This window comes from Labrus bergylta, chromosome 24 (genome assembly GCF_963930695.1).
Source record: "Labrus bergylta chromosome 24, fLabBer1.1, whole genome shotgun sequence".
In the NCBI taxonomy this organism is placed as follows: domain Eukaryota; kingdom Metazoa; phylum Chordata; class Actinopteri; order Labriformes; family Labridae; genus Labrus; species Labrus bergylta.
In genome coordinates, this window is record NC_089218.1 from 10,187,498 (window position 1) to 10,211,989 (window position 24,492).

The 24,492-nt window shown below is 41.0% G+C and overlaps 3 protein-coding genes across 6 annotated transcripts; all 3 read right to left on the bottom strand.

Annotated features, from left to right (window-relative positions):
• Positions 1-563: 563 nt before the first annotated feature.
• On the bottom strand, positions 564-6,345 carry cyp20a1 (cytochrome P450, family 20, subfamily A, polypeptide 1). 2 transcript variants are annotated; one of them, XM_065952096.1, is made up of 13 exons: positions 6,132-6,345; positions 5,449-5,498; positions 5,085-5,293; positions 4,798-4,943; positions 4,554-4,721; positions 4,337-4,415; positions 3,452-3,564; positions 3,273-3,327; positions 2,813-2,933; positions 2,490-2,601; positions 1,969-2,033; positions 1,423-1,512; positions 564-1,165 (listed from the first exon to the last, which is right to left on the bottom strand). In XM_065952096.1, the coding sequence occupies exons 1-13, from the start codon at positions 6,201-6,203 to the stop codon at positions 1,015-1,017; spliced, it is 1,431 nt and encodes a 476-aa protein (XP_065808168.1). In that variant the 5' UTR covers positions 6,204-6,345; the 3' UTR covers positions 564-1,014. The 2 variants fall into 2 exon arrangements, with proteins under 2 accessions (XP_065808168.1, XP_020489880.1); XM_020634224.3 differs by having other exon boundaries at positions 5,085-5,251; positions 6,132-6,344.
• Positions 6,346-6,833: 488 nt separating this feature from the next.
• Positions 6,834-11,198, bottom strand: LOC109984189 (transmembrane protein 237A-like). The gene is made up of 14 exons (XM_065952097.1): positions 11,005-11,198; positions 10,725-10,760; positions 9,648-9,679; positions 9,519-9,532; positions 9,341-9,412; positions 8,860-8,988; positions 8,670-8,763; positions 8,343-8,500; positions 8,124-8,256; positions 7,828-8,019; positions 7,534-7,607; positions 7,347-7,434; positions 7,138-7,259; positions 6,834-7,036 (listed from the first exon to the last, which is right to left on the bottom strand). The coding sequence occupies exons 1-14, from the start codon at positions 11,023-11,025 to the stop codon at positions 6,972-6,974; spliced, it is 1,230 nt and encodes a 409-aa protein (XP_065808169.1). The 5' UTR covers positions 11,026-11,198; the 3' UTR covers positions 6,834-6,971.
• Positions 11,199-11,637: 439 nt separating this feature from the next.
• LOC109984192 (MAGUK p55 subfamily member 4-like) lies at positions 11,638-23,811 on the bottom strand. 3 transcript variants are annotated; one of them, XM_065952231.1, is made up of 22 exons: positions 23,017-23,379; positions 21,350-21,472; positions 21,139-21,260; positions 20,546-20,623; positions 20,357-20,440; positions 20,031-20,162; positions 16,585-16,666; positions 16,092-16,177; positions 15,888-15,962; positions 15,604-15,800; positions 14,998-15,056; positions 14,863-14,880; positions 14,709-14,750; positions 14,575-14,595; positions 14,435-14,449; positions 13,730-13,771; positions 13,448-13,621; positions 13,199-13,279; positions 12,987-13,080; positions 12,749-12,857; positions 12,249-12,383; positions 11,638-12,142 (listed from the first exon to the last, which is right to left on the bottom strand). In XM_065952231.1, exons 2-22 carry the CDS (start codon positions 21,405-21,407, stop codon positions 11,951-11,953), a joined length of 1,896 nt encoding a protein of 631 aa, XP_065808303.1. In that variant the 5' UTR covers positions 21,408-21,472; positions 23,017-23,379; the 3' UTR covers positions 11,638-11,950. The 3 variants fall into 3 exon arrangements, 1 of the variants encoding a protein (XP_065808303.1); XR_010665570.1 differs by lacking the exons at positions 11,638-12,142; positions 12,249-12,383; positions 12,749-12,857; ... (9 more) ...; positions 15,604-15,800; positions 15,888-15,962 and adding exons at positions 16,930-17,877; positions 17,977-18,388 and having other exon boundaries at positions 16,121-16,177; positions 23,017-23,811; XR_010665571.1 differs by lacking the exons at positions 11,638-12,142; positions 12,249-12,383; positions 12,749-12,857; ... (9 more) ...; positions 15,604-15,800; positions 15,888-15,962 and adding exons at positions 16,933-17,877; positions 17,977-18,388 and having other exon boundaries at positions 16,149-16,177; positions 23,017-23,811.
• Between the last annotated feature and the right edge of the window lie 681 nt (positions 23,812-24,492).

The window sequence follows — 24,492 nt, forward strand, 5'->3', positions numbered from 1 at the left end:
TGTAAAATAGCCCCTTTTTAAACTAAAATGCAGGTTTATAGCAGTGACATTTTTATTAGTTTTCAGCGCTGTGATATTCTACTTCTGGAAACTAGATAAAGAAAACACTTGTAATAAAATATGATTATTTTTATCTCCTTTGGGGGATCCCTCTTTTAACAATTCATCTGAACAGACTCAGTTATAGAGCAGCATGAGGCTTGGATCTGGGGAGGAAACAGAAACTACCCAAGAGCCCTTCAGAAGCAAAGATATTAGTACACTAACGGCTGACACCAGATTTATAATGTGATACTGCAACCTCAGAAGTTAATTTATATTGGAAACTTGCTCGAGAGAAAAATAGTGACAAGAAATATTCATCAATTGGGTTGCCGGATGGCCTGGCTGTTATGTTGCACACCCTATGAAAATGTGCAGTCTGTGGTGGTTGTCGTCAGGACAGGCATGTCATCCCCACTCTCTCTCCTCCCAACATTTCCTCTCTTTTCAACTGTCCTATCCAATATAGGCAAAAGGAAAAAAAAGGAATATTCATAAGTTGAAAAGAACACACAGAAAGGCTTCATACATATTTAATAATATGTAAGATGCAGCTGTCTAAAAAAGGGAATGACATTTCTGAATGTAATGTGGACTCCAGGCAGTTGTATAAGGCAACACAAGTTGTTATTTTTACTATATTGTAGAGATGGAGTCTTAACAAGTGAAAATCTGCCGTGTGGACAGACAGCAGATGTAATGATGTGTGTAAGGCCTCAGATTTCTGTACAGCACCAGAAAGACAAAGATAGAAAGACTGATGTGGTAAAAAAACACAATTAATGTACAAGAGGTATCCACAAGGTTGGCTTTAAGAGAGATGTATATGAACAATGTAATTACAACCATAATGGATTAAAAAAAAGACAGGAGTTATCAGCTGGAACAAAAGTGCTTCTATGGCTTTAACATTCAAGAAATACTTGCTGGTATTTTTTAAAATCAAAATGCAGCAAGTTTTTTAATGAAAGACTAGCTTCTTCTGCTGACAGTGATCCAGGTTTCATCTTTAGGTGTGGACACCAGCTCTGATCTGACCTCCATCACCTGTCCCTTCAGCTGGTGGAGCTTCAGCTGCCGCACTAACGTGCTGAGCAGGACGGTAGCGACGGTGTACGCAAACCTTTTTTAAGGAGAGAAAATAAAATCAATTGTTGAGATTTCTTTTAAATATGGACGACAATTCAAAGTCATTCCCCAAAACTGAAAGGTCAGAGTTAAAAATCATCTTAAGCGGCACCAAAAAGCGAAATGGCTGCACTGTTGGAACAGTGGTCTAATATTTTCACCCAGTATCGTTAGCTCACTCTTAGCTCAGAGGAATAATTAGGAATAGTTTGAACTAAATCTCCTTGAATACGTTTGTACGTCTGTTTTTACCTGAGCTCTGGGCACGTCTGATTCCCAGAAAATCCAAGCAGACAGAAGCTCTTCCTAACGGATTCTTCTTCAAATCTATCAGGGTCAAACCTGAGGAGTGTACATAAAAAAATAATACATCAGATTTAATACTTACAGGTCATTCTGGCATTTCATTCTGTCACACTTTTTTGTTCATTGTATTCAGTGTCTACTTTACTTATACTTCAGTGAGTGACATCCTACAATCCCCATGATGCTATGTGATAAATGTGGAAGGAAGAAGAAACCAAACCAAACATCTGGGACTGGATCCATAAAAACCACCCACATCCATTCTACCTGTTTAATGAGGCTATACTGGAACATGCCCATATGGTTGATATTACAAAGATTCAAAGAAAGAAGGACCGGCTGAAAAATATAGACTTCACTTTATCAAGCAGAGTTTGTTTTTTAAGATTTGAACAGTCGGCTTGTAGCCCACACTGAAATCTCCAGCCTTTTTGTGGACAGCCTTTTTGAAAAAGAAAAAGATGTCAATGTAAAAACATTCTTGGAGTGAACCTGTATGGGGTGCTCCAGGTCTCGGAGTCTTGCAGGACAACTCCCAAAGCGTAGATGACCAAAGTCTGAAAAAAGGCAAAAAAATTAAGACTTGTATGTTTTTAGATATTTAAACATCTTTTTTAAAAAGATCTGTACATTATAAATGTCTCTGTACATTTTCTTGTGTTTCTTTTCATGTCCTATGTAAAAACAAATGATGAAAGGCCTTTTGAAATGGGGCTGTGCCTTGTCTCGCCTTCCTAAATGTTGTTTTCACTTCTAATATATCATAGTAGAGTTTTTCTTGTATATGCCAGGGGAAATAAGTCGATAGAATAACAAGTTACACACCACTGAAACTACATTTTTCTGGTTCTTGATTTGGACTGTGAGTTTATTCAGATGCAACACATTTCAGACTCAAAAGCAATGAGGCTTTTTTTCCCCCACAGGCACAAAACTATAATTTGTTTCATGTTCTATCAAGATGAGGTGAGGAGATATAAATAGTGAGAGCGAGGGAGCAGGAAAGCAGATACCTCTTTGGGGATGACGTGTTGATCGACTTTTCCCTCCACTTCCTGAAGCCGAGCTGCGACGGGGGTCAGCTTGGCCGTCCTCACTGTCTCATTCAGGACCTGCTGGCAGTATCTTTCCAGGATAGAAATATGATGAGACTGAGGTTATCGACACACAAAACATGCCTGGGTGATCTGTTACCATTGGATTCTCTCTTGCCCTAATCATGTCCATTATGTATCCTTTAAACACAGCGACAACATTAATTATAGTTTTCACATTTTAATAAAACAGGACATTATATTTCATGGATTATAGATAAACCTGGGTACCTAGATCCTACCTGAGCTGAGGGATTTTGTCCAAAGAAATTGGATCAGAACCCAAAACCTCCTCCAGCTCCTGGTACAGTTTGTCCTGAACCTCCTCTGAGGTGGAGAGGAAACGAAGCGCCCAGATACACACTGTCAAAAACACGACGTTATAAAATAAACTTCAGGGATTTATCTGAAAACTGAAGTGTTTGTTTCCCAGTAAAGGACACTTAAGTTGCTTTTAATGGACATGCTGAAGGTTAAATATCAACATGATGTCCAGGCAAGGGGCTCAATATCGCATGCAACCTCAAAAAAATGAATTTCTTTGAGTTATTAATTCATGTTGGACATTTGAAAATGTCTCAAGGAGCTCGAGGAAGTTGAGCTCAATGTTGTTTACTCAAGAAAATAACACGAAGTGTGATCTTTATTTGCAGCTGTTTAAAATCAGCCAGTTAACAAATATTTGATCTGTTTGAGACTTACAGTTGGCAGTGATTGCACATCCTGCCAGAGTGAAAACCATGCAGTCCTCCATGATCTGAAACGGCCAAAAACAGGGACATGTTTCTCTTTTTGTTTGAGGCCTTAATGGAAGCAGTGAGGGGGTCTTTAAATTGTCTTCAGGGCTTCAAACCAGAATGTGTGACTCCATTAGTATTCACCTGTCGCTCTGTGAGGCTGGACTGAAGCAGAGCGTCCACAAACACTGTCTGCTTCCTCTGGGCTTTCCTCTCCCTCGCCAGTGACAGCAGCCCAGACTCCATCTCCGACAGAGCTAAACACCCGAGAGGAAAATGAAGAATTAATCCCAAGTAACAATAGTCCTTGCCAGATAAATCAATAAGAAGTCTCCCCTAAAACAGCTGCTGTTCACTGATTAAAGCCATAGTTATGCTCAGCCTGTCTCTCCTCTCAGACTCTGGTTCTAGTTGCCTGTCAAGCTCCCCTTCACACACACATACACACACACACACACACACACACACACACACACACAAAACGTTGTGTCTGAGCCTCTGCAAACTTTCCCTCCTGTTCCTCCACAGCTGAGCCCCCAGAAGCGGCTCCAACATGTCAACACAGAGCAGGTGTGAGGGCGGCTAAACAGACCGAATAAAGAGCTGGACATAAAGACTCTCTAGACTTGAAAAGAACTGAGTCTTCAATAAATCCACCAACAACAAAAACATATACATCAGGTTCTGTTAAAGCTGAAAATACATTCATGTTCTACCCAGTATCATAGAAGTTCACTGAGAAAAAAAATCGCTTTAACCTCTCTTTACTTAACACACTCATAGGAGACAAATTAAAGACGTCAGATACACTTTTTAAGTTCTTTGTATAAAAATTGTGAACTTAACAGAATCCATTAAGATTATTTAACGCAATAACAAGTCGAGGGAATCTAAAAGCTAAACTAAAAAGACAATGAAGATAAAATGAGATTGTAAGGTGGCGAGAATGACAGAAGATAATAAAGAACATTTCCAATAATTCCCCCAGCTTCTCTAAATTAATTCGAAACTGAGTAAAACTTCACTCACCCTTCTCATAATGTCCTTTCCTGCTGGTGCTTTTCTCCAGGGAGCCGTCCAAGTATCCTTTCCCGATTTCTGACCAGATCTAATACGCCAGTGTGAGATAGAGGAAGAGAAAGAACAAATCAACAAAAATGAGTCAAAAAATGCAAAAAAAAAAAAATGTAGGTTTTTGTCAGGGATTAAACTTTTTTCTAAAATCGGAATTATCTTTTTAACTCACCGCATCGTGGTTCTTCCGGAAGGAAATGACCTCAGCGTTGTCCCTGAAGCTCTCGCCCAGAGCCATCTGGGTGACGGTCTTCATGGCGAGACCCAGCAGGTGGGCGCACAGAGGGATGTGTTGATCCTCAGGGAATGAGTTCCACTTTCCAACCAGCTCCTCCACAAGCTAAAGAAAAGAAAAGAGTTAAAGAAAATAAAAAAGTCTGCAATGGTTACGATGTTATTTTACCAGCGATACAAACCTTGAGAACAAGAGGGAGGTTGTTCTTCAGTGTGCTGTTGATGGCATTCTCGTACACCTTTTTCCTTAATATGCCCTCTGTGGCCCCGCCTCCCATTCCCGACTGGTAACCTAGCAACGACTTCAGCATCGTCTCAAATGAATCGGCTGAGAAAAGCAATAGAAAGCTTTGATTATTTTTATTCACTAATGTAAAAATACAGAATCATACAATAGAGAGGCATCTTCAAGGTCTTAAATCAGCTGGACATCAAACCCAGAAAACATGGGGTATGCTGCTGCACTCACTGGTGTGGTTTGGGTTGATGTGTTGCCGTAGCTGCTGCACAGAGCCCAAGCTGACTACCGGCCGACCGCCGAACCAGAACGAGGCCACAGGTCCAAACTCCTGATGCAGACTTACGAGGAACTCGTGCAGACTGCCTCTGTTCACAATGTCCTGTAGGTTCCCATCCCTGAGAGAGCAGAAAGACATGACGCGAAGGTAACAAGAAAATCTGAAAATGTTAAACACTACAAACAACAACAACATGCCTTATAAATATTCTTTATAGAGAAGGAGGAGAGCCATTTTTCATCCTATTTAAAAATGTATTTAATGACATCAAGCATCCTGGTACTAAATGAAACGGATGTAAAGATGGCAACTTACTTTTCATCTGTGGGGTTGAGACCTGGGATCCCAGAGACCCTTCTGGATGACTGAAAACAAAACAAAAAATCAAGTTTCCCCATTAGTGTCAATGTAGTATTTTGACATTTTGACAATACAGATTGAGCTCATGTATGGTGCTCACACACACTTCTAAAAAACTTTGGTGGTTGTTCACAAATGCCCTATTTACAGGCAGACCCTCTGAGTTCATGTTCCACTCAGCAGAATGAAATCTCATTCAGAAAAAGGCCAATTTAATGCTCCCTCGTTATTAGATGAACATACCTAGTTTGATAACTCTTAAAGTTCGTCATATGAACTGTTCTAGGTCTTCGGCTAAAATCGGAATAAAAAGACGCCACAATCAGCATCCATTTAATAGATTTAACTTTAACACAGTAGTGAATGTGGTCGGATAACGGGGCTGGTACACGCCTCCTGCCGAGTCTTAAAACAACACTTTATTAAACCAGGTCACTCAGGTGTGTTTTGGATGTGCGCCGAAATGAGAAAGGGGTTATAATTATTCATTCAAGATCTTAAGTAAAGCTAAAGGTGACTTGCCCGCTTGTCAACAAACAAAGGAGCATGAAGTGCACACTACTTTGAAGGAGGTTTGGCACAATAGACGTCTCAGGTAGCTAGCATGAACTTCAAGCTAACTTCTTGCAGTAACTTACCGGATACAAATAAAGAACAGCGCCGACCAAAATGATGACAAACGTAACAGCGAAGATGGCAAAGTCCAGCATGACTTCTGGCTTAAAATAGCACTGCTTTGTTAACTTTGAGTCATGGATATCTGGAGGTTTCCACCTAAACTGATAACGGTCACCGTTACCACGTAAACAGAAACTGCACGTCCCCTGGGTTCGACTACACAGCCTAGATGGCGGGCAGACCGGAGTAGTTGAGCTTCGATGGAATCGATGAATAATAATCGCTAGTTAAAGATAACTTTATAAAAGGTTTAAAAATGTACAAATGTATTTGAGTATCAAACTGTTTGAGGACTAATCCTCTTCTGAACTTGTTATTTTTCTGTTTTGAAGCACAGTCATATGAAATGTGCTGTAAATAAACTTTTATCACCTATCCACTGACACTTGAACTTATTTTCATCGTTTGCAGAGACACTTTAATTCATATTTAATTCCCTTTCATCATTTGAATCTGCACAGAATAATGTATTCTTAGCATCACAATAAGTTATTTCTCCTTTGGCCCTGTAATTATTGGGTTTGCTTATAGTCATGGGAGCCTCGAGAAGTACCTTATTATACCATCAGAAACATAAACAAATATATATCGTGTATTTCAAGGTAACAGTCAGCCCTCATGGTTCATGTAAACGCATGTTATTCTTAAAAAAATAAATCATAATTGGATAAAACTGTATTTAAAAAGAGAAACAGTCACATTTCAAAAATTCAAAATTGATCTAGAGAGTTCATGAACAAAATATACATCATACAAAATGTGCAAAATGCCAAAAAAGTCAATATACAGATTTTTTCTTCTCAGGCGGTCATTTCTGAATTGTCCTCTGGTTTGGGAGGTTCGATCTCCATGGCCATCAAGTAACCTGATGAAGAAGCAGATATTTAAATCAACCATTTCCTCTTGTTTTTCAAACACCTAAAAATGACAGTTGAGTTTCAGGCAGTATTATTGTTTTTCTCTCACTCTCAGTATAATCTTTTTCTGGTCGTGTAGCGAGGAAGATCCAGGCCAGTCCCACCAAAAGAGCCACCACCAGGTTTACTGTCACCCACGGGTGAAGAATCTGATGCTCCGACCCCGGTGGCCTAAAGGAGAAAAAAAAACATGAACTTTATTTGTCATATCTGGGCTCTGGAAACGTATTCAAAAATAACTGATCCCAGCGAGCTAACCATAGTGTCGCATTGAAGGCAGGGTACAGGTTGATTCTGTCGCTGGTCATCTGCTGGCTCAAAGAGAGGACCAGCGCGGAGAAATACACTGGATGGAAACAGAAGAGAGTGACGCGAAACCAAACATATACTACCTGTTTGAGAGGAAAGGCAGAAATGAAGCAGTGCTGACAGAGCGTGGACTCACAGAAAGAGGCGAGAGCGACCGGGTCCAGTGTCATAAACTCCCTCAGAGCCATGGAGCCTTTGGCCAGGTTCACTCTGACAACACAGGAGTTTATATTGAACTTAAAGAGCTGCATTCAGCTTCACTTTTCACACGTAAATGCTGATGTCTTACATGCAAGTTTCTATTTATCTCAACCTTATCCTTTATCCAAACCTTTTTGTGTAAGGTCACCACATTTATTTCAACAATTCAAAGCAGTTTCTAGACTGAAGTTTGATCAGCCAATCAGCGTCCACAATTCTTTAGCTTTACCTGTCAAAGGCGGCCACCGTGCTGATGGCGAGCAGCATATAGAGCAGAGACTGCGAGGGGTACGCCAGGCTGTTGTATTGCTCCAGGAGGTTGGACAGAGCGGTGAGATGCTGCCCCGCTAACATGTACATCACCACCACGTTCCACACGGCGTAGCCCGCCAGGAAGCCGTGACAGTACAGACCAAACATCCTGCACAGTGAACAAAACAAACAAAAAAGGACAAAGAGAGGGTTATTTAAAGAGGAGGGGACATTGTTTGAAGTTTTTTTTGTTGTCGTAAACTGTTCCTCCACCTGAAGCCTTCGTGCACTCTGATTGAAATGTCTCTAGTTGTCCAGAGCGGCTGAACGTGCTGAAAGTCTGTCATGTTGTCCATCTGGACGCTGGTTTTCCTCCAGTCCGAACGCTCTGCAGGCTGGAAACGCTCTGCACGCAAAACACACACACACTATCAAATAAGAAGAACCACTTTTTTAACAGATTCCATTATGTCTTCTTCTTCGTTCACTTACTGTTCCGCTCCACAAAGACTTTCCCCACCAGCTGGCTCTGACCCTGCGGCGCCGTGAACAGGGAATGCTGGGGGATCGGAGGAGGCGTGTCTGTAACAATATCATCCTCTGCTACGTCCAGCTCATCAGGAAGCTGCGACTCAACAACTTTTGACCTCCTGAAATGACAAAAAAAAGTTTAAAGAGGAAAAAAATAACTCTAAATACTATATACAACTTTAATTCCTCAAATGAGCTATTATGTGTTTCAAAAGTTAAGCTTTATAGGAACCTTTTCAAATGTTTGAAGTATGAGAAAAACACAAAGTGATAGATACTTTAACATACTTCTTCTTTCTTGTCTTTTTCACCACTTCTTCTCCATCAGTCAGCTGATCTGCTGTGTCTCCATTCACCAGGTCTGCCTGGTCATCATCCAGATCTGACATCACACACGGACACGTCTTTAAATCTTCTAACTTTGTCTTACTTCATCCTGACTGAACTACAACACTGGCAGTAAAACTGGAGACTTTACCTATGGTGGCTGTTTTCTTTTTCTTCTTCCTCCTCTGTGGAGGCGCGTCTGACGTGGCTTCAAGCGCGAGTTGTTCTCCTACCTCTGATTCCCTCCGGCTGCCCACGCCTCCCATCTCGATCCCCTGATCTAATGAGGGAAACAGCAGAAGCTCATTGTATTTTTCTTTTGACGTTTTTATTAATAAGGAGACTGAAGATTTCTTGGTGGAAATAACACACATACGGGATAATCATAATTCTGTTGTGTTGTCACCACTTTGAACTATTAAATGCACTAAATGTTATCCTTAAGTTTTACTAGACTGAAAGAAGCAGCAACAGGACAGTTCATGTAGAATATTTAAACTAAGCCTGATCCCCTTTTTGCTGCTCAACATACCTTGCACCTTAACTTGATTATCAGATTTGTTATAGTAGACCTTGTGTTGAGGTGGACCCTTAAACCTCTGAAATGTAAACATAATGCTTAGTTCACGCACCGTCCATATCATCCACTCCATTCGTCTCCTTCCTCGCCCTCCTCTTCTTGTGTTTTGTAGCTGGTACTTCTCCTATAATAAAGAGAATAATAGGATGAAATTAAACTGACAGCTTTCATATAAATAAAGACGTACATATCTTAAACATCACACTTTGTGCTTATCGACTCTGACTCACCGGCTGCGTCTTGACTTCATGTTTCCACAAAAAAAAAAAAAAAAGAGAAAAAAAAGAAAAGTTGAGTTTCCTCTTCAGTATAAAAAGAGTTAATAAAGTTTATGTCAAATCATAGTAACAATCACCTACCTTGGCATTGTGGGTAGTGCTCGTTGGCTTCTCTGAAGACAAAAAGAAAAGGTCAGATTGATTTTTTTTTTGTGTTTGATGGTTCAGTTTCTAATAGACACAAACACGGATCACTTTGTACAGACCGGCAGATATCCTGTTTGATTCTATTTCTCTCCTGACACTTGCAAGATTGGATAAAAAAAAGTTGATGTCAGGATGTTCTCTTGTACTTACTTTCAAGGAAAAAACCTTCAGGAATAAATTACAAGTGACCCATAGTTCCCCTCAAACCGACAACCTAACGAACAAGCCACTAAGCAGTAAGTCGAGCTGGACTGAGAAGGTGTTTGGTCACATTAAAGGCAGCGTAAACACATTAAGAAACTACCCTGTCTGAGGCACAGTGAGCCAAACATGCAAAGAAAGTGTTTCAACAAACACTGCATGTAATTCACTGATTTTTTTCCTGTAAAAGCAGAGTCAGATATGATTAAAGACTCTTACCGTGGTCTTCCTGGACATCCCCCCACCCACCCCACCCAAAGAATCAAGAGAGAATGGAGACGTGAAGCTACAAATAACATCCTGACTGACACGGATAAACCCTTTGGCTAAATCTGTGTGAGGATTACTCAGGGCAGAGGTCAGACGACTCGAACCTTTTCCAACTCTTGTACTACCAGGAAGTGTTTCTGTGTGAACTGGTTGAATCACTCTGATGTGAATAAACACAAGGGCTGCACGCTGTCATTTATTGTCCGTGCATCAATCAAACAAAACTTCACCTGATGAGGTGTGTCCTGACTTTAATTGGATATCACAGAGGCGTCATCTTTTTAACCATTTTGATTGACTTCATTTCATTTTAATGTTCCTGGTATTTAATTCTCCTTTCCTTTGCATTTTGTAAGCAAGACATATCATTTTTTAGATTTAGATTTTAACCATTATTTTTGTCTACTGTTGTATAAGGTGTTCCTATTATATTCTTTATGTATTTTTGTGCTATTTATATATGATTGTATCTTAATTTGTTGGGTTTTACATTTATTGTGAAGTACTTTGTAACTCTGGCTCTGATAGATCATAACTTACCTGTGGAAGAGGAGGGAGCTCCCTGGGTCGCATTTTCTATCAAAAACAAAGATTGTTGGCAATATTCAGAAGTTATCCAGCTCAATTATAACAGAAAACACAAAGCTATTGTCTGTTGTCACGGACTATTAAATTAGCTATCATTTTTTAACGAAATTTAAAAAGTAAAGGAACAATTAAGTAATAAAATTTCGCAATTTTTGGGTAAAAAAACAAATAAATCACAGCTAGAAAATGTAAACGTTTGTGCAGTTATTTATAAATAAATAAATAAAGTTACCTTTGAGCCTCCTGTCGCCATATTATTAATTTCTCCTCTAACTCTGCCTTTTAAAATAATCTTCTAGTTAACTCATAATTAGCTGGTTAGTTTATTTAATCTACTAAATCCTATTAAACAGCTGCTTTGACTGTCGCTTACTTGCTTTATTTACGCTCTGAAATAAACCGCTACCCGGAAGGATTTCCGAGCAACACACTTTTCTTCTTCTCTGGTTTATGAAAGTGTCACATTAGAGCCCCTAGTGGACTTAAAGCAACACTACATCCTCTTGAATACTACCAAGAAAAAAGGGGAAATAAAAACAGTAAAAAATAAAAAACTTTGAAAATAAATGACTCAAAATTCATTTATTATCATCACAAATATGTACAAATATTAAATTGTCATTACTTTGCTTGAACTTTTTTTTTATTATAACATTGTTTTATTAAAAAAAGAGGACACAAAGTGTACATTTTTGTGCCGAATAGCTTGTATTCATACGTCTTAATTAATTGTTCCGCATATGACACACCAACACAGCAACCACAAATAAAATGACAGAAATTCTGAATGGAAAATAAAATGATATATATATTAAAGTCAAACAAGAAACCACCTACATTTTAAATTTGTAAACATCACTTGGAGAAAATTCAAATAAAAAAAACAGAAAACATGGTTGGGTAGCACGGCTAAATCTTGTGTATTTTTTTCAAGGGTCACAGTGAATATTTGCTAAATTAAAGTTAATATCAAAGTATTAGTGAATTTTCTAACACTATTTGTAAGCCTAATAAACCATAGAAAAATCTGCTGTTGCATTGTTTTAAAGTTAAATCCTTGCAATGAATAAAAACACACTTTGTATATAGTAGCACACTTAAGATGGCTCTAAATTTGAACTTTTGACTTGAAACTCTAACACAGTGGTTCAGACATCCCTTCCATCTCCCTCGTCTCCTTATGACTCGGAGGTGGGTCGTATCCAGCTGGCGGGGACCCACTGTGGCTCGTCCTGCGCCTTCCTCAACGCCGCCAGCAGCTCCACGCAGGCGTCCTGTAGTTCCTCGTTGATGATTATGTGGTCAAAAAACTGCCCGTACTGGGACTCCATCTTTCGAGCGGATTCCTCGATCTCCTGAAAATCTTCATCCTGTTGGAGGAAACCGCATGCAACAGAAATTTTGTTAAAATGTGTCAAAAAAAAGTCGAGTTAAGACAAATCAGACTTAGGGTATCTGGCTCCATAGTGGGGTTACTTTAAAGGGGCGGTTGACGTAGTAGTTGGTGGTGATGAATGCCTCCTGTCTGGTCTCCCTCAGTCGCTCCAAAGGCGGAGGCTTCACATAGATGACGTACGCCCTCAGTTCATGGGTCCTCACTGCCTGAATGGCCTGGATGCAGAAATACAACAAAAATAAACAGAGAAATAATCAAACTAAACCTGTTGTTTGCATCCTGCTTCCATTGGAGATATTTCATTCCATACACCCGTCATTAACAGCACAAACTGCCCTGCTACAATTAAAGCATCTGCACTTTCTTTTTTGGTTCTAGCAGGTTTGTTCTTTACTGTCATGCGTCCTGTTGTTAACCGTCATCCGTCCTGTGTCTATCATGCATCTTGTTCTTCAGTTTATGTTTGCTTCTCTGTATTTTAAGTGTTTCTGATTTGAGAAGAAGGGCGTTTCTCTCTCATGAATGCTGAAAGTATAAGTGACAGTAAACTGAATGTTGAACATCAATATATTGTCCTCACGTTCGGCTCGATGTCGACAAAGCAGATCTTTCCACTGTTTAAAACCTCCCTGGCAGACTCGATGCTGGTGCCATAAAGATTCCCCTTGTACTCACCGTACTCCAGAAACCTGAGAGACACAACACAAGGATTACTAGAACTTAATAATTTAACATTTATGTGTGAATCCCCTCAGAAACCAGAGATTTGTATAATTCCAGTGAGTGTAAAAGGCCGAATGTGTTGTAGACTTTTGTACCTGTTGTTGTAAACCATGTTGTCGAAGATTTCTCGGCTTGTGAAGTGATATTCTCTGCCAGACTCCTCGTATCCTTTGGGTGCTCTCGTGGTGTCTGGACAAAGAGAAAATAAATGTTATAAAATATTGAAAATACTGTTTCTTGTTTTTATCTGCAGGAAGAGACATTTTATTTGTTTAAAATTCAGTGCATGGCTGAGATCTGAACTTACGAGCTACGGCTCCCTGGAAGACGTTGGGGTTCAATTCAATCAGACGCCTTCTTAGTTCATTCACACCAACACCTGATGCACCTGAGAATAAACAAATAAATAATCAAAGTTATTTTATTAAGCTTCTTTCCTTTTTCACGAGTTAAACTAAAAAATGTATTTTATTTTCTGCATAATCATCCTTATCATATTGTTTTCTCCATCATAAGACTCTTATAAGCGTTTATCCTAGTTTGAGCTTTACTGTACCTATGAGGGCGATGAGGCGGTGTTTGTCCTGCGGGTGGCGCTGGTATCGCACCACCTCCTCGTAGGGGCAGTTCAGGGCGCTATAGCAGCTGCTGGGGCAGCGGGTGTGACAGGACGGCTGGGTGGTGCTGTGAGAGCGCCGCCGGCACAGACGCATACTGCGCCTGAAGCCCGCTGGAAAAAGAAAATGAATCAATGGATGTATTGTGATTTAACAAAATAAAAGACAAGATGTGACTGTTTATGTGCAGATAAGTTCAGGAGGATTGATGCTGCTTTTACCTAAATAGATGCTTTCAATGTTGCTGCTGAAGTCATCCTCCTCTGTGAGACAAAAAGACATGCAGATGATTCTTTTTGCAGTCAAAGACACTCAAGCTGTGAGTCATTTAATGCTATTGTTTCAGCTCCACTCCACTGTTCAGTCAGTGTTCAATTTCACAGAGCCCCTTCTCTCCTTCGGCCTCATTTGCGTGTTTAGTAACCCAGGCCAGGAGAGGTGGCAGGGCGAGATCAAGATAGTGAGCAGGGTCATGGTGTGCCATCAGGTCTCAGCTGTGTAAAGCGCTCACTCTGAGTAAGGCTTACAGAATCTAAATAAAGGAGCTGATGTTTTAATTGGGCATTACTTTTATTAGCCACATTTTTTTATTTAGATGTTGGGGTTCCCTCTGTGTGAGGGGGTGTAAGGGAAGAATTGGGTCTTGAAGAGCTAAAGGTCACAAAACTTTGCACATAAATTTAAGTCTTGAGGGCCTAACATGCTAAAAAAAAGTGAGTGTCAAAAATGTATTTGCACATACACAAACAAATGATGAAAATTGTGTTGGTGTGGCAAAACAGTTCCACAGAGACAACTACACGATTTTCTCTGTGCATCCTCCCCCCACCTTTAAACACTTACGTTTTGTCCTCTGCTCATTTACTATTCTGTGACTTTCCCCTCCTTTGACAGGCACAAAGACAAACAATCTGAGTTTGACTCACCTTCTCGGAGCTCCTCTGACATTTCCCGATCAGAAAAGAAACAGAGGAACAAACGTTTCACATAAAGATTAGACAAAGCCCTGCAGGAGTAACTCCACGTTCAGAGTCGGAACAGATTCAATCAACAAAGACTTACCTACCAGATTCAAAAGCCTCCTCGTCTGACAAGAAGAAAAACACACACAAAAAAAAGGAAACATGAATCATAAAGCAGCAAAGCAGGAGTTTGTGTAGGAAAGATTAATAAAGCAATGAATGACAGATGGACCTTTACCTGCTTCCACACATTTCTCATCGATGGCTATCAGGTCTTCCTCTGTCGGGGACAAACAGAAATCAAAAGTTACATCTCCGATTCAACATAAAAATCCTCTAGCTCTGTTGCTACAGCTCTTTAAACTACAGCAGTGTTTTATTTCTCTCCTTACCTTCCTCCACAGTGCTCACTTCAGGGAGCATAGAGTGGAACGTAAAAAAAAAAAAAAAATCACATTGTACACCAAGATTTGCAGTGACTGTCGAGGTGAAACTGCTATGATCAAAGAAAATGTGTTTAAACTTACAGGTCTGTATGCAGGCATGTGGCTGATAAGGCTGAGACCACCAGAACTCCCTCTGCTTCCTGTGAAAACATGCAGATTTAAATAGACATGTACTCCAGCTTTTACTAACTCACTACATTAACACGAACACGATTCTGATCCAGACCTTCAGCCAGGCAGAAAAGGCTAAACGCACTTTTATGTTGTTCCTGGGGCTGAATATTGAAACTCAAGAGTCAATCAGATACTGTGGCACCTTTTTTCAATCAATATCCTTATAGTAGTTACTGTACAGCTGCTTATGTCGGACAATAATTCAACATTGATGAAGTTTTGGTTAACTAAAAGAAACAACGTTGAGGAAGAAAATGTTTCTGACACCAAAAATATCTCGACATATTGGTTAAGTGTGATAACATTCCTCCGGTTATGGAAGGGGAACTTGTTTCTGTAGCTTTGTTTAGCTTCATGTATTCACGAGATGTTACGATAGGGGCGACTCAATGAAAAAAACAAACTCTTCAACTGTTGGATGGAAATGTTCTGGTTATAAGTTACGATTTAAAAACACACATAACTGATCGTTAAAGAGCTCAGTTCTCAGAGAGAAACTCTTAAAATCCTGACCGTTTGAGCAGGTTGGTGGAGGGGATGAGGCCGGCGCAGGCTGTGTTGCTGGGCAGTTTCTTGGCCTGCCACCAGAGGGCGTCTGTCTGGTCCACGATCTCCAGGACGTCACCTTTTCTGAAGCTCATACCTGCGTCGGCACAGGGGATGGCCGGGTCCTGCTGCGGGCTGTAGTCGACCATGGCCCTCACGTACAGCTAAAAGCAGACATAAAGTTCGTCATGATGAAGTCCATGTGTTTCTATGATTTGAAAAAAAGTCTCTCTCGAGAGAGGTGTGTTTACCATCGTCTGGTTGTGGACCGGCCTTTCTGTGATGGGGATGACCTTGAACATGATAGTGCCTTGTGACCTCGCTTGCTAATTGGTTGTAAAAAAAAAAAAAAAAAAAAGGAAAAACAAATTGATTACATGGCAGAAATGAATGGCTTCCTCACTCATCACAAAGCCCAAATACAAAACAAGAACACTCAAACGTGACTGACTTACCACTACTTGGATCACTTGTTCCGGCTCCATCCCATCTACAGGAAAACCATTCACCTCTATGATCCTGTCCCCTGCATGCAGTAGACCTACACACACACACACACACCAACAGATTAAAATAGATACCATCAGGCAACATGTTTCTTCTAACACTGATTTTTAATCTTTTAAGGGTTCCTTTCAGCTTCTGGAAGACTGATTTAAGAAAAACCATTGAAGGCAGTTTCTGAATGCCCTTCAGTCCCATGAAGAGCAAAACCTATTTCCAAATTTCCAATTTCTCTTGACTGTGAGATTTGGTCGAAAGCTCTGAGATGTACCTTCTGAACAGCCCAAAGTCCAGGTTTTCAAAGAACAGAGAAAGCCTGTTCTCTCTCAGTTGTTACTTTTCACGATCAAAATAGCATCATTTCTACTTCTCATTGATGCTACACAGCTGGAAAGTTAAGTCAATCAAGAGAAAGCAAGATTATCGCTGAAAGAAAAGGCTCACCACTCCGATCTGCCAGCCCTCCATGAATCACCCGAGCGATAAAGATCTCCCCGGAGACCTCGTTTCTTTTTATGGTTGCTCCCTGAAACAGAAAACAGAAAAATAGATGAACTGTTGGCATGTGTAGGTCAAAATTGGATTACACCAATGAAGATGAGGATGAGCGGTGGAGTCTTTGGGAGGGCGGGACACTTGAAGATGAAAAAGGACGAGACAAACAAGATGAAGCGAAGCCCCAAATGAACGCTGATGACGTTCCTGAAATGTGGCGTGAAGATTTGACAGGATGAAATGGTCCAACACGATGACAAATCCAACAAAAGGAGAGAAAGAAATCTCAACTACCACTGTTTGTGATTGCAGGTAAGCCTCTAAGCAGATTCAGCTTGAAAGAACCCGAGAACTTCTTCTGATACGTTTTCTGCATCTCTCATGTCGCTTTCTTCTTCTTCTTCTTCCTCCGCTGTGACCGACGTCCCTTCACGCTGTTGGGCGTCTCCTTTGGCTCATCGAGGAGGCCGTTAGTCTGGGGCTGCTTTGCCTCTTTCAGCTCAGCGTGAAGGTGCTTCTTCTGCGGCAGAGTGGCGTTCTTGGATTTCAGGGTGGTTCGCGGTGACCCATGGCAGGACACGGAGAGGCAGCTGGTGCCATGAGAGGTGGAGGGGGCGTCCAGAGAGCTGCTGAGGGAGCTGGAGGACGAGCTGAAGGAAGGAGGCGAAGGGAGGGAACATCTGGATTGGTGCGTCAAGGATCGTTTCTTTTGGATCTGTGGTGATTGGTTTGTCTTTGGGGTATCGTCTCGTTCAGGGGCTGCAGTTTTTGGGATACTGTTGGCGGTGAGGAGCGTCTGAAGGCGGTCTACGACTTGCGTGAGGAGCGCCAGAGCTTGAGAGTTGTCCTGCACGGTTTCGGACATGCGTTCTGTCGCTGCGGCCATCTTTTCGCCGAGAAGCTTGATGTCTTTGGTGCTGGTCTCCATGGAGCTTGCGGCGAGCTGAACCGTCGACCTCAGCTCGTCTAAACTCTCCTGCTTGGCGAGTTCGACCGGGGGAGCGGGTGGAAGGTTGACCACACGGCCGCGGCGAGGGCGCATGGGGCTCGGGGGAGCAGTGCGGACGCGGGGGCTTTGGTTGCGTAGTCTTTGGGGAAGGCCTGGAGGGAGGTAGTCGTCGACGTTTGAGTAGTAGGGGACAGTGAGACACGGGGGCGAGACAGTCCAACGCTGAGCTGTGCGCCGCGAGGATTGGACAACGTTGGAGTCGTCTCCGCTGTCTAGCTCTTCAATGACGTTGTCTGAAATGGAAAAAACAGAATTTATTAATCAAAGATGAATGAGGCGAGGCCAAATGAAGGCAGAAGCGGATGATGGAAAAGCAAGAGGATCTTATTTACCGATCATGACAGAGCTGTAGACGGAAGGCGCTGAACGGTTTTGCTCCCAAAGCAGATTGGTGTAACAAACTCGACATTTGCTCACAGGCCTGCTGCAGCACCTCTGACAGCTCCTCATTGGTTTGAAACGAGGAGGAGGGTACGGATGACCTGATGCCGCCCGACACGGCGCTTCAGATTGTGGGAAGCTTCCTCTTCGAACGTCACACCAGTTGACATCCATATTCCCAGCAGCAGCAGCAGCAGCAGCAGCAGGGCTCTGGACTCCAAAGGCACCACCTCTGTGAAGCGTCTGCCGGGTCAGACGCTTCAAGGTGTCCCAGTGGCTGCAGACGGCGCTTCTGGAGCGCTTTTTTGTGCACGGGGAGGATGAACAGGAGAGCGACAGCCCGACTCGCCGTTGGTTGCAGAGCTGTGAGACAACAGAGTCACTCAAAGGTAGAGGGAAATGATCAACACATCGTCTGAAAGCCGCAATCTCTGTCTCCTTTGCATCAAATTGGCCAAATTCTTTTTATTTTGCTTCTACTTTGTTCCTGCTTCGTTTCCCCCTGGGTTTATTATTTGCTCCCTTTCCTCATCCCCTCGGAACGTAACAAAAAATGAGATTAAAGCTTCATTGATTAAAAAATTCTAATCTTTCCTTCAATCATATCAAAACAAAAGACAAACGTAAACTTGAATGTACCGGTAAGTATCCTGCAGGGATTAATAATAATAATAAATATCCCCAAAAGTCGCTTTTTGTCTTCTAAAATCCTTCTTTTTTTTCATCGCTTTGTGCGGCCAGGAAATGACCTGTAGCATTAACAGACAATTAGTCAAATGAGAGATTATAAAAATCAAACATCTGCTCTCTGTGGGATAGAGTCCGATGTTTGATTCATTTTTGGCAAAGGAAAGCCGACATACCGAAATATCCGAGAGCATCTGGAAAAGCATTTCTGCTGTGGTAAAGTTTATCTACTGAAATAAAGCATAGCTGACAGACACACAAGCGTTTCCTATTGGGAATTTGAACCCTGAGCTGAAATGCATCCATACTTTTGATTTACTGTGAAAATCATTTCTGGTTGTTTTCTTGTAGATTTCTTCAGTCTTCATCTCGTAACGCCAGAGCTGTAAAAGCTTCACAGTCACAGAAGTCGCCTTAACTCATTAGTGGATAACTGCAGTATTAAATGTCATAGTGACCAAAATACTGATTTGTTGTCTAGATCACCAGAAAGTGATCCTGTCATCACAAGGAAACAAGCATTGACATCATGAGATAATAAAAAAAAGTAAATGATCTCGTCATCTCGATGTATGGCTGCTTGTCCACTGAGGGCTTCTGTATAAAAAAAGGTAATTTCATCAAAACATTTTGGGAAACTTCAAAGGTCAGTTCACCCAAATCACAAAATATATCCTCCTGCTCTTCCCCATAGGTATAAAGTCATGGAGATCATTTGGTATAAATGTGCACAATCTTTGCAACCTGTAACTTCTGATTCCCCCCCGTATACGATCCAGCTTTTGTTAAAACTGCTTGAGCAAGTTGCTGTTTTGTAAAGGAAGGCTGTTTCATACTGACAACCTCCAAAAAGCCTTTAAACAGGGATCTTAAAAAAGCTGTCAAGCTGTTGTTTTGAAGAAATGAGATCCAGAGTTTGGTCTGTTGTCCAGAAATATTTCCAAAGTTGAAGAAAATATCCTTAAAAGAAAAGGACTGACTGTGACTTCCTCAAAGATCATTTTTTTTAAACATTTTCTCTCTTTGTGGCATGACTTCCTGATCTGAATTCTGTGTTTAAGCTCAGGAAAGTTTATTTGATGGATCCCTCTGATCCCAGAAAATCTGTTTTTACAAACAGAGATTAAAAAAATATTTTCAAAAATGACAAACAGAGGTGACCTCATCAAAATGTGACCTCAACTTAAGCCTGGATACTGAGGATGAAAAGGCCCGCAACAAGCTCGAAACCAAACCTTAGCTGCAGTTTTTACATATAATATCATAATATTTAACATATATTAACAAGTCATGAGGAGGCTTGAGCCAGGTGTCTCACCAGAGGCTGTTTGTTCTTCACCAGGCAGATGATCCTGGTGGCCTCCTCGTCGTCAGGCAGGTCATCAGGCATCGGTGGCAGCACTGGCTCATAGTCCTTCTGGGCCACCGTATCATGAGCTGAGAGAAGAGCCTTTAAAACAAGAAAATCAAAATGTTTTTTTTTTTAATTAAAAAACGGCTGCCATGCTGTCCAACATCACAAAGTAGTTCAGGATTACTCTTGCATGGATTCTTTTTTGTTGTTTTTTAACATGTTTGATCCGTCTGTAACCTAATGCAGGGTATTTTAAAGAGTGTAAAGATGAGACTTTGATTTATTCTGACCTGCAGATGTGGCTGTCTCAGGAGGCGGTAGAGCTCTTTTGCGTCTTCAGAGCAGCCTGGCAACGATCGGATGTCGATCAGCAACTACAGCGAAGAAACAAACAAAAAAAAAAACACGGATTAACAAAATCTTCCACAAAATGATTCTAAGCAACAAATTATGAACAAACACTCAATCTGAAGGTGAACCTGGAGTGAGAGTCCTGAAGCGTAGTCCAGAGCGGGGGCTGGGGAGTTTCTCAGGTACCTCTGAAGACACTCGTACACCTTTAAACAATCATTTCAAATGGTTAAAACTTAAGACGAACAGAGGAGTTCGGACACTTCACAAGTCTTTTGTCGACTGATTTTCTACATTTAGAGAGACAGTCGTGAGCACATCCCAGCATAGATTCAGGCCAGATGCAGATCAACTAAATGAACAATCTGCACACTACATGTAACCACAAAAACAACTCTAATTGACCCAAAAAGTCAAAGCTGTTCTCCAGAAGAGTTAAAAAATGTACCCCTTTTACAGTTAAAGAAACGATTTAGGAGAAAGACTTCACATGTCTCAGAGCCTCCAGCTGCCAAATATCACTTCAGCTGTGCTGAAAAAACATCTTTATTTTCCTTTTAAGGAATTCATCTTCACATGGATTCTAGTTAAAACTGCAAAAACACATATTGACACACAAAAACAAAGCAGAAGTAGAACTATTTTAGGGGTGGATGATTGTGAAGGTGATTATGGATGTTTTTATTTAGCATTTTTAGGATTAAAGTCATTTTTTTTAGACCTTGAGCAGCGACTGCAGCCAGGAGGCGTTCAGCAGACTGTGCAGGATCTCCGCTCCGTCGATGTCTGGATTTACCGACTTCTTCACCTCCTCGATCACATCTGTGAGGATCTGACGCAGGCCTTTGACACACACACAAACACAGGCATGATAATACACACATAAGCACAGCAGTGCGTGTACTTATGAATGTGATTTATTTCTCACTGACCGTGTTCTCCGAGCTCACAGTGGGGGTTCAACACCTGAGCCTCCACCGCCTGCCTCATGGTCGCTGGACCCCCAAGCTTTGGCTCCAACCACAGACAGCTGACTGCTTACAGGGACAGAAAACCTGGAAAAGTAAAGGAAACAAAACAAACTCTTATTCTTTGCATGTTTTGGATGGAACAGGTGCTCAGCTGTTCACAAATGAGCTGAAAAAAATCCCGCCAGAAGTTCTCGTTAAAGTCACTTAAGAAATCAAACATGTCCCAACTGTTTAGTTTATTAGGGTTGGATCCTTGTTAGTTGTAATTATATAAAAAAGTTCCTACAAGCCTTCAGACTGCACTGAATGGACTCACTTTTCCTGAATAATTCTTTTTATATCAACTTCTTGATGTAACTTTTATCTACCACTTTTATAGTTATTATTTATTTGTCATGTTTGTTTAGATGAACGCATATTATGAATGACATTCTTCAGAACCGAGAGGAGCAGAGCACATTTGGTTGTAGGTCATTTAATGGAAATAAAGGTATTCTGGTTCTGATTGGATGAAGACCTTGATGATTTGTGTCTTGATGGGGAGGAAGAAGCCCAGGAGGGATTTAAATGAAAAAGCAGTCCATGCACAAGAGACTTCCACATCTGGACATAATACCCAAAAAAGAATAGTAACCAGAAAATGCAGGATAAGCCATTTCCACGCACAGATATGATCATTGAACTCACAACATGGATATTGGAGAATTATGTGTTTTTGAATTTCTCTTCCAGGAACAGCAGGACACCGAGACACATGACCTGTGAACCGTCCAAGCCAAACTATTTCTGGCGCTGAGGGACAAAATAAAACTGGTTTGGACGCTACACAGACAATGCAATATTTGTTATATAATGTGTAGTAGTACTTAAGAGCCTGGATCTAGTGACATACTGTATTATACATTCAAAAATCCAACTCTAAGTTCAATGTTATCACGGCTTAACTGGCCTGAATCTGACAATACACAAACGATTGAATATATCACAGCATACTGCCATTCTGCAAACACGCTGATGTTTTATGGTTATCTTAAAATCTAACCGCAGGAATATTGCAATGCATGTGTGAAATTTGAGAATTATAAAACTCCTGAAACAAGTTTCAAAATGATCTTCAATCACTTGTTTTACAAACCAGCTAACGGACTGACGTGCAACAAGATGCGGGTTGCCTCATCAGTAATCCAGACGTGAGCGTGACCTGGGATCAGGTGGGAATACTCCATCAGTGTTTAGTGTGAAAGCGGGTCAGGGGTTAATGGCACACTTGAAGAGATCTCGTAAGAGTGACAGTGATGTAAATGCTGAGATGTAAAGAGCGTAATCGCTGCTCTGCTGACCCGGACTCCTGTAGCAACACAAATCTGTGTTTTTTTTTTTTAGACATGATTCAGAATTTTTTCCCACATTTGGTCTATTTTGTGACTTTGAAGGATAAACAGGTGAATTAAATAAGATTCACAGCTTTAAGAAGAAAGGACATCATGACCCGCATAGTTGACAGATGCAATCTGTGCAAGATGACATAGTTTATGCATCCAAGTCATTTGAAGAAAGTAGTTCAAGCTCCTCTGGAGTTTAAGAAGAGGAAAAAGAGGCTTCCTTTTCGTTAAACAAGTAATTCTTACCTTTTTATCCAGCTCCTCAGGGATGCATAAAGCTTTATCCTCCACCTCCTGCAGGTTTCAGCACCAGAAAAGGCGCAGGAAAATGTATATGTGATGTGAAATGATTCCCCGGAGACTGGACGCAGGACTCATTGAGCTGCAGGAAACATGAAAGAGAAGAGAGAGAGAGAGAGGGCTGTAATCTCTCCCGATCCCACTTAATCCCAGGGCGAGTGAGCCGCCTGCCTCTGGCCACCGGAAGCCGGTTCCTCCCTCACCGGCTGGCTGGTTTTGCCGCGGTAGTTGGCAAATCTTCTTAACTCTTTCAGCTTTCAGCAGCACGCAGGAGGAGGAAGAAACTCTGCGACCTGCGGAAGGAGGAGAGAATAAATGTGACATTTTCAACATCACACTCTCGTGCATTTTGTTCTCGCAGTTTAGGGAAATGCAGTTCTCGTAAAGGGAGGATGTGAAGTTCAATTGACAGGAGAAGAATAACGGAATTTGTAGGAGTTGTAATTAAAATTGCTGCTCATCCTCCTCAACAGCTGGAGTTAATAGAAAGTGAAAATAGTGCTCAGTCTCCTCGTTCAAACCCAAAAATATATGTCAGGAAAGGAAATAATCTCTTGAGCAGTAATCTAATTCCCCCTCCCTCCTTCTGAAAACACGATCTTATTGTCCCCAAAACACTGAGATTATCTCTGCGATTCATGAAGAACATGTTTGATGTTGGTTGGCTTTAATAAAAAAAGGGCAACTCTGAGAGGATTTGCTGATCCTCTTGTGACCTGATGAAAGACACGCTGTTCTGCAGCAAACAGTGCATTTCAGTTATTTCAGACATTGTCTTTAAATGCCTGTAAAATGGTACGATTGGAATCTGCACACTTTAGGCACTTCTGCACTTTTACCCATGTACCATGTGTTTGCACTTTGTATGTGTTATGTAATTTCTGTGCTTTTCTAAATATGTGACTCTCCCTGCAGCAAAACTGAACCTGCAGGTACAAATAAAGTAACCTGAACCTTAAAGTTACAACATTGATGTTAAGCCATATTATATGCCATAAACGTCTCATAATATCTTAAAGTTAGTCCCTAACTCCATCAAAACTCCCCCTTAAAAACAGAAGTAATGCAGAGAAAGTACCCGCATCAGCGCCTTATCAACAATTCTTTAATATTTTTTTTGTAATGAAAAATTATTTTTCTTATTCTGCACACTAACATTTTGCATTTACTCTCAAAGTACAATCTTTGTTCTCTCTTTTACATCCGTTTCATTTTCACCGTAGCCCAGATTTCCTGATGGGTTTTTAAGCTTTTATTGTTGTGAAGTTCGTAAAATCAGTTAAGTTTAGTTTAAGATTTGTCAGATTTGTTAGTTGACGCTGTGTGTTGTTTTACGCTAAAGTTTTTAGTGGTACATCCTTTCACTCGACCAGTAATGTAAAAATATTTAGACAACAATCATTAAAGCTAAGAAAAGTAAAA